The sequence below is a fragment of the Poeciliopsis prolifica genome, unplaced genomic scaffold (assembly GCF_027474105.1).
Source record: "Poeciliopsis prolifica strain line A6 unplaced genomic scaffold, Auburn_PproV2 SCAFFOLD018, whole genome shotgun sequence".
Classification (NCBI taxonomy): Eukaryota; Metazoa; Chordata; class Actinopteri; order Cyprinodontiformes; family Poeciliidae; genus Poeciliopsis; species Poeciliopsis prolifica.
Window position 1 is genome coordinate 6,961,619 of NW_026562393.1, and position 9,211 is coordinate 6,970,829.

The 9,211-nt window shown below is 38.3% G+C and overlaps 1 protein-coding gene and 1 non-coding gene across 3 annotated transcripts in view; both read left to right on the top strand.

The window, feature by feature from the left end:
- Positions 1-3,494, top strand: part of mta3 (metastasis associated 1 family, member 3) — a 28,694-nt gene extending 25,200 nt beyond the window's left edge. Inside the window, exon 19 of one of the 2 annotated variants that reach the window (XM_055042911.1) lies at positions 1,006-3,494. In XM_055042911.1, coding sequence (XP_054898886.1) covers positions 1,006-1,177 — 172 coding nt within the window. In that variant the 3' untranslated portion in view covers positions 1,178-3,494. The remainder of the gene's footprint in view (positions 1-1,005) is intronic. The other variant, XM_055042912.1, reaches the window with a different exon arrangement.
- A 1,146-nt stretch (positions 3,495-4,640) lies between these two features.
- Positions 4,641-4,734, top strand: trnai-uau (transfer RNA isoleucine (anticodon UAU)). Its single transcript has 2 exons — positions 4,641-4,678; positions 4,699-4,734. It is a non-coding gene; the product is annotated as a tRNA-Ile (tRNA).
- Positions 4,735-9,211: the final 4,477 nt, after the last annotated feature.

Sequence of the window (9,211 nt, forward strand, 5' to 3'; positions counted from 1 at the left end):
AATGACTTGGCCTGGAAATAGTTTACTGCTGATTTATTTGGTGTTTTTATTCATTTTTATTTGATTATTGGCTTTATTATTAAAAAATGGCAGCTCTTTATTGATTTGGGTTTTAAATGTAGAAATCTAAATTAAAAAAATCTATCTGTCCGTCCATCCATCTTTCATCCATCCATCTTTAATCCATCCATCTTTCATCCATCCATCCATCGATTTTTCATCCATCCATCCATCCATCCATCTTTCATCCATCCATCCATCCATCTTTAATTCATCCATCTTTAATCCATCCATCGACTTTTCATCCATCTTTCATCCATCCATCGATCTTTCATCCATCCATCCATCCATCCATCCATCCATCCATCCATCCATCCATCCATCCATCCATCTGTCATCCATCCATCCATCCATCCATCCATCCATCCATCATCCATCCATCCATCCATCCATCCATCCATCCATCCATCCATCCATCCATCCATCCATCCATCCATCCATCCATCCATCCATCCATCCATCCATCCATCCATCCATCCATCCATCCATCCATCCATCCATCCATCCATCTTTCATCCAGTTTTTTTCAATGAGCTACAATATAATTTAAAAGTTAATTTATTCCAGTAACTCATTTTACCAAACAAAACACATTTTATAGTCTTTTCATATAGACTGATGTTTTCAAACAGGTATTTTTGTTAATTATAATAATTTTCCACTTATGTTTATGAAAACAAGGCATTTAAGATCAAATTAATAAAAAATATGTCTAATGCAGAAAAGCAACCTTAATGAAAATATGTTTAATACATTTTTATTGTAGTCTGACCAACAAGCCTTATTCTAATTTATTTAATATGACTACATATAACTAGTCTTAGATAAAGACAGTGAAATACAAAAAAAGCTTAAAGCATGTAAATATCTCTGACTGATTATTTTTACATTTCAACAGTATTTCTTTCTCCTGCCTGATACCTCCTGTCGTCTCCTCCCATCCAGGAGGGCGCGACGGCTGCTGTCCCGCTCCCAGCTGAGGCACGCCTGTCGACAGCCCTGCGAGCAAATCACCCTGCGCAGGGTTTCCCACGGACCCCCGCAGGGCCTGGTCCTGGCCCCTCCACACCCACACCCCAGCTTGAGGATGCGGGGCCCCATCGTCATCCATGATTGATCAGTCAACCTTTGGACTTTCAGACCTCCACGCTGCACCTGTACATACATCCTTAGTTGTTTGGAAGCTGAAAACACAGTTTTAACCCAACAACACGATTAAACACGCTGTTTGGCAACAGAGGGAGGCGTTTATGAGCCTTGATGCAATAGAAACACAAGCCTGACTGATAACTGCTTCCTGTCTTTGACTCCCTTAGGATTTTGCTCGTACGTATTCATGCAGGCGAGTCTCAATAAATCAGAACGTCACGATAAAGTTTTTTTTTCAATGACAATAATTTGATTCAAAAGGATTCAAAAGGTCAACATACAGCTCTGGAAAAAAAAAAATGAGCCCATTACACTGAACCCCACTGAAAACCTCATTTTTCTTCCTCCAAATATTTATTTCTGAACTGAGTTAAAACATTTTTGTTTCTAAATTAATATAAACTTTGTTTTCTTTGCATTATTTGAGGTCTGAAACCTTTTTCCATTTCTCATATTCTGCAAAAAAAAATTACAAATTTTTGTTGGAATTTCAGAAACATCTTGTCAATGGTTCCTAAAATAAAAGAAGGATTCTCATTTTTCTCCAACACATACCTATAAAAACTGAAATCAATTTTTTTCCACTGCTGTATATTTAAAAGAGTCAATATGCATACGATGACATACTTAAAGCATTTGTTTCTGTTCATATTCACAATTTTGGCTTTTTTACCTTCCACTCAACTTTTAGATTAGATTCTTGACCAGATGTAGTTTTAAATATTGTGGCAACATTTTTATTCATTCATTAAGTTTGAATTTTACAAAAAATTACGCCAAAATGTTATATCATAATGGAAAACTGCTGACTCTTTGTTAGCTAGACCCTCTGAAGCTGGCTGTTCAGAGCCTTATATCCAAGCATTTTAATGGAAAGTTGAATGGAAGGAAAAACTGTAATTGCTGAAACCCATAGTCATTAAAATTCGCATAAATAATTGCTTGAAATATATTTCTGAGCACAATTAATCTGTGATTCGACTTACTTCTTGAGTCGATTTATTACAACAAATGACTTTTTGATGATGTTTTGATTTATTGAGATGCATCTGTGTGCTGTATAGGAGTGCATGTGAGTGTGTGACTGAGAGCGTGTTTATCCCAGTGACATAAGGGAATCTGTGTGCTGTTCCTGTTTTTAATGGCTGGACATAACGACACGACTCTGCGCGATCTTTTGTTTTCATGGTGAATTCTTGTGAAGTTTCATCAGCTTGTATAAAGTTATTTTAGGACGGGGAGTGGGAGGGTAGATGAAGTTGGGGTGGGATGGGATTTCATGGGGGTTGTCTTTTAAGAAAAAGACCAATGTTCAGAGCTGACATTGAAAAAAAGAAACTGCACTACGCTGAGTTCGAAACAGCTTTTTCAGAACCTGTTGCTTTAAACTGGTTAACATGGGGTTGCGGCGTTGTGGAACAGTCAAAGTAAATCCACTAAAGCATTGCTGGGATCAGCCTCTCACAGAAACCAGTGTATAATAATTTGTATATCTCATTACAAACTGTAACTTCTTCACATCCAATTTCTAACATGGATGCTGAAGCACCTCATTTGCATAAAAATAGGGCATGGACTTGTCACACTGATCCTGAAGGCTGCAATTTTCAGTGCCTTGCAAAAGTAATCAAACCCCTTGAACAGTTTTCGCCATTTGTCATGCTAATGTCACTAACTTTAATGTATTTCGTTTGGATTTTATGTTATAAACCAATACAAAGTGGTACACCACCATGTGTCCATATGTGGATGGGGTGTTAGTTTTGCTTCTCCCTCCTGATCTCTGCAGCTCTTCTGCTTACCTGATTGGCGCGCTCCTTCCCATGTTGAATTCAAATGCACGCCACACTTTTCAGCTACACAAATTAGAAACCCAGCGGGTCTTTTTCCGTCCTCTTCACAATTCTGCATTACCTGGGGTTGGTCAAAATGCGTTCAAAGTTTGCCTTTGTCATGACAACACGTGAAAAACTTCAACACGTTTCAATACTTTTGCAAGACAACAAATCTGCAACTTTCAGAGGCGGAAAAAAACATCATCGGGCGCTCTGCTTTTTTTCCTTTCCTACGAGCAAACAGTCAGGTTTTACTCTGTTGCCTCCTGAAGTTGCCCGTGCAGCCTTCAGGTGTGTCTATTCTGAGTTTTGAAAGTGGCATGTCTTCGACCGACTGGTCACATGATTTCTTCTCCTTCATTCAGAATGTTTCTGTTAGTGTTTCCTGTCTGTCATGTGTTGAATTATGAATATGCTGAGAATAATAAAAAAGGGGGAGGAAAAAAAACACACACAACGCTGAGTCCATTTCCTGAGTCGCCGTGACATCCCAGCTCATCCACCAGCCAGTCCGCATCTCACAGTCCGTCTTTGTTGCTGCTCTGCAGGGGAAGTGACAGATCCGGAGAGATGAGGGGAGGCTTGATGCACGCTGCAGCCTGTCTGCGTGTGATTAGACGTTGTAAAATTTCCCCCACAAAATATGGCAATTTGACACAGCGATGAGGAAGGCGACGCGTGTTCTTGGAATACAAATGATGCTTTTGCTTGCAGCTTGCCCGGAGCTGCTTCAGTCTCTGCAGGATCCCGTACATGCATACAAAGAGCGTCTGCACACTTTTTGTGGTGTTGACTTTGTTCTCTATTTTCAGCTTTGGAACAATAGGGTTTAAATCTGTAGGCTACATATATACACAGACGGAGTACGTGCAGCAACTTCAAATATACAAATCAGCAGTGACACAATACTTACACAGTATATTTTTTAAAAATAAATGTAATTGAAACATTTGTTTTATTTTTAATTGATCACACCGTAGAAGCTTCTAAGTGTGCTCAAGAAATACCTAAATGAAAGCATTAATGCAAGTAAATAACACATTTTGATGCAGATTTGGTTCATATATGTTTGTTCTTCAGTCAGAGAAGTTACTCAGTAGAAATTTTAATCTAGTATGTGCAGTGATACTTCATGATAACATTGCTCAAGTAAAAGTAAAAAGCAGAATGAGGTAAAAATACTCCTAAAAGGTTTTTTTTGCAAGTAAATGTAATTGAGTTAATGTAACTTACCTAGTATCCACCTCTAATCATGAGTATGTCCATAAGAAATATGCTAAAATGTGATGCTAAAATCTCTGTTCTGTAGAAAGAAAGAAAGAAAAGAGAAAGAAAGAATAAAAGAAAAAAAGAAAGAAAAGTGAAAGAAAGAATAAAAGAAAGAGAAAGAAAGAAAGCTTTTATGGCGGTCCTTGAAGGCAGCAGCAGAGTCAGCTGTGAGAAAATCCCACTGAACTGTGTGACCACCCGGAACCCCCGACCTTATATGGTCTGTGTTGAGTCACCTGACGAGAAGAGCGACACCGCAGGACATGCGCACGTCGCGTGAGGTCAAGGGTTATTCTTAATGCCAATTTCCGGCCGGTGACGGCTGAAGCTCCAGTGGCGCAATCGGTTAGCGCGCGGTACTTATATGACAGTATGCAGCGAAGCAATGCCGAGGTTGTGAGTTCGAGCCTCACCTGGAGCAGAGTTTTTAACCTCAATTCTCCCAGGCAACGTGAACTCATCAGGAGCGAATGATGAAGTTAAACGACACTCACGAAACATGGAGCTTAATAAGCGAGTGTTAATGTTTTCCATTGGTAATTACACACACAGACATAAAATATGAGCATTTAATTAATCTAATACATTCATAATCCTGTCCAGACATTTCTAATTTAGGATATATAAAGTTCTTCCTCAAAATAGTTATTTTTTAAAGTTATAGCTACTGATGTAGAAAACAAACTTGAGAACTAACAAGGTGGAAAGGAAATCATATTAGGTTTCATTTTATTTCATTTATACCTCAAAATCTGAAAAGTGCGACATGTCTCTGTACTCAGACCTCTTTTATCTACCGCAAAATAAAACCTATTGTCTCTTATAGGAGGAAAAAAGTCAACTTGTGTGTAATTTGTCATTATCCGTTACTCAGAGGGTTGATAAAGAACATTAGACAACAAATACATCACAAAGATCAAGAAACACAGCAGACAGGTCAGAAATAAAGTTATGGAAAAGTATAAAGCAGATTTGGGCAGCAATATTGTCAGCTTCCTACAACTGTTCAATCCATCATCTTAAAATGTAAATAGGACACGACACTGCAAAAAAGAAACAACTGTTCACCGAAACATTTAGTCTTAAATGTAAAATATTAGAAAAACTAAACCATGAAACACGCCATGAAAATTGATGGTGGCAGCATCATGCAGTAAGATTGGACTTATCCTGGAAGAAAACCCATTGGAGGCTGAAAAAGACAAGAAAAAGAGCCAAGAGCTTCAGCATACTGGTTTAAATTAAAGTATATTTGTGTTCTAGAGTGGCCCAGTCAAAGGCCAGACTTTTGAGACATACGCTAAAACAAGAATTTAAAATAACCAACTAATGTTTTAAATAATTATATAAAAACAAATGCATGTTTTTGTAGTTTTTCTTGGAGTATTTACATTGGAGTTCCACATCAGAATGACACTAGAATTACATCTATTTAGATCTGTTTTTCTTATCATTATATTGGAAACTACAAGCTTTATTTCTTTACATTTTTCCATAAATATTAATACCCCATAGAAGAAATTGTGTCCATCCTTCTCCTCTTTCTTACTCTTTTTTTGCAAACGTTTTACCATTTTCTTTATTTTAAAACCTAAAATAGTAATAAAATTGAGATTTTTTTGAAGAAGACAACACATTATTTTTATTTTCTCAAAAGTTCATGTAACATTTCTAAACAGACTTTAATTGGCTGGAGTGAGGGTCAAAATGGCTCCCGGATGTGAAGATAGCCGGTTCAGTAGCACCCCCTGCTGATCATCTAATGGAACTGCTACTTAGAAATGAAACCAGTTGACCACCACTAGAGGGCGATATAGCTCCATCTAATACTTTCCTGTATTAGCTTGGCGAGACGCTTGAGGAAACAAAACCCTGTAAACATGAAAAATCAACACTTAGAATGAAACTGCAGAAGTTTCCACAAACTCATGTAATCAGATTTGTTGATATTTATTCAGTTAGAGTTTTTTTCCCCCAATATAATGCACATGGACTTTCTCCAAAAAATCCAAAATCTTTGAGGACTGCTCACTTCTTTCGCCACGTCCTGTTAATCTGACTAACCAAAGACCCTACCAATCATTTTAATCTTCCTTAAAGGCGTTCTTTCATTTAACCTCTCATGCCCGTCAGCCGCTAAGCACACATCCGTGTCTGTAAGCCCCTGCAAAGCTGGGAATGAACAAGCAGAAGATTGCCGTAATGATGTGACCCAGTTGTCCTGGGTGCAGAAAATGAGAGTGCAGATCAGGGCTTGGTACGTCCCTCTCCTTCCGGCCTGAGACACAATCACGGGGCATTTAGCAGCAGGGTGGGTGTGCTGTGGTGTGTTTAAGCTCACCCAGATCCATGTAAGCATCAGATTTTATGTGTGTGCGCCACTTGTTGTTGGTGTACTGGATTAGATTTAACTTGTGTGTGTGTTTTTTTTATTTACTCTCCTTAGCCGCCTCTTTAAGATGCCCTCTCCCCCGCTGCCCCCACCAGATCCTGAGAGGTCACCAGGTGTTTGAACAATCACACAGCACACACCCCTGACGGAGGGCTCAGCGGGCCACTTTACTCAATGAGAAGCTCGGTAATTGGAGCGGCGTAAGCATCTGTGGAAACACGTTTGTGTGTCCGGGATTGAAAAAAGGGGGACAAAAGACAGAGAGTTTAATATTTGGGATAAGCTGCGATTGAACATCCTGAGATCAGAGCCGGAATGATCAAATTCTGCCAGTGATAATCCCTCATCTTAGAAAATTAAATACCACTCTCCTCTGCTCACACACACACATAAACCCGCTCAAGGTCTTTATCTAACATGTGTCTCATAACCCCGACTCATTCCTCAGGGAGCTGTTCTGATATCTGATGAGTTTTTCATTAATAAGACACAAGTCTAATCCTGAGGGAGAAGCACAAAATGACAACGGATAAGCCCCGCTTTGGCCACACAACACAGTTTCACTCAGGGGCTATTACAAAACATCTTTATACATGCACTCATATTATAACTTAATCTGCACAACCCAGTTTTATTCAGTCCAGGATGCATTTCTGCAAGTTGCTCACAATAATGAAATGTATGTGATCTTTAAGTTCTGGATATTCTTGGGGATAAAGACCATCTCACAGAACACTGAAGGCATGATGAGTTCATCAGTTTGTGTCTGATCTGAATTAAAACTCTCATTTGAAATCAGCTTCATACATCAGTGTTACAATGCAGCACGTGATTTATTTCAACCATTTTTTTACAACAAAAAAATTTGTCAAGACAGTTTCACGTGAAAAAAGAATAACACAAAGACGCATTACATTACAGTGGCAAAAAGAAAGAGAAGCAATAAAAAGTTGTAATCCAGACAAGACCAAATCAAAGATTCAGTTGTAATTAATCAAAGCTTCAAACAAACAGGTTTTTAGCCTTGACTTAAAGATACTAAGTATTTTGGAAGCTTTCTGGAAGTTTATTCCAGATTAGAAGAGAATAAAAACTGAATACAACCAGAAGACCTGAGAGGTCTGGAAGGTAGATTCAACGACATCAGGTCTTTAACCCTCTCAGGCTCAAATTACTTGCTAAATTGTTGCAAATCTGCAACACCTTCCTGGAGAGGGTTAATGTATTTTAAGCTATTTAGGAATTTATAGTCTTGTCATTAAAGATAAACCCATGGATGAGTTTCTCTACCTGAGAAATTAGTCCTGGAAATCCTCTTCAGGTGATAGAAGGCCTTTGTGTCTCTGAAGATTCAGGTTTGAGTCCATCACTACACCAGACTTCTGGCCTGATCTAAAATATTGACTCCCCTTTAGGTCCAAAGGAAGTAACTTCGGTTCTGTTTCTGTTTAGTATAAGAAAGTTATAGCAATTTGTTCTATGCATCTACTTAACATTTGATTTGGCTCATAGTCACCTGATGACATCGTAAGGTAACTAATCTTATTATTTGTTAAAATTTGAGCTAGCAGAAACATGTAGATTTTAAATAGAAGGGGCCCCAGGATAGAACCATGGGGTACCTCACATGTGACTTCTGTCCACTCTGATGAAAAGCTACCTCAGACCAGACCCGATTTCAGCTGCGTTCCAGATTCAACAAAAAGAAAAAGACATCTTGATTATCTCCAACACTTTTAGGAAACTATTCTTTAACCAATGAGACAAAAAGGGTTTGATGTCATGGCAGCATTCAGGAAAAGAACATAGTGGGCAAACATGAAAGTCTGAGGTTTGTGCTTTTTCATAACCTGGATGACTTGTTGTTATGGATGTATCCATAAATCTTTACTCTCCAGGAGAAAATCTTGAAGAAAAATGTCCCCCTGTGATTAGCAAGTTCGCCTCTGAATGGCTTAAAAACAGTTTTCCCAGCGGTCTACTATGGCGTTAAATCAGATTAACATCCCCTGGCATGCTTGAAAACCCTCCAATGTCGCTGAATTAAAATAATTCTGAAAAGAAAAATGGGCACATGTGCAAACGACACATTCAAGTAATCAGTTATGGGGTCAAAGGGGCATGAGCAATTATGTTTAGGGGCAATTCCTTTTTCCACATTTAAATAATTTCTTTGTGTGTTTTGTTTTGCATTAGTAATATCTTAGATGGAAACAAATGTGAAAAGAACATTATACAAATCAGAATAAACATGGATTTAATTATTCAGGACTTACTGGAGATTCTTTAAAACACATTTTATGATTTAACCATTACCACTGGTGGAGACTCTCTTTCAAACCTCTTATACAATTCATGCTCCATGTAAGTGATCGGACGCTCGTTATCTACTTCAGGACGGGGAGTTTTTCTGGAACAACTTTCAAACTTAAACTTTCGAATGTTTCTCTAAAAAGCCTGTGGTGTGTTATTTACATGATTTCGTTTATGACCAACATCATGAGGT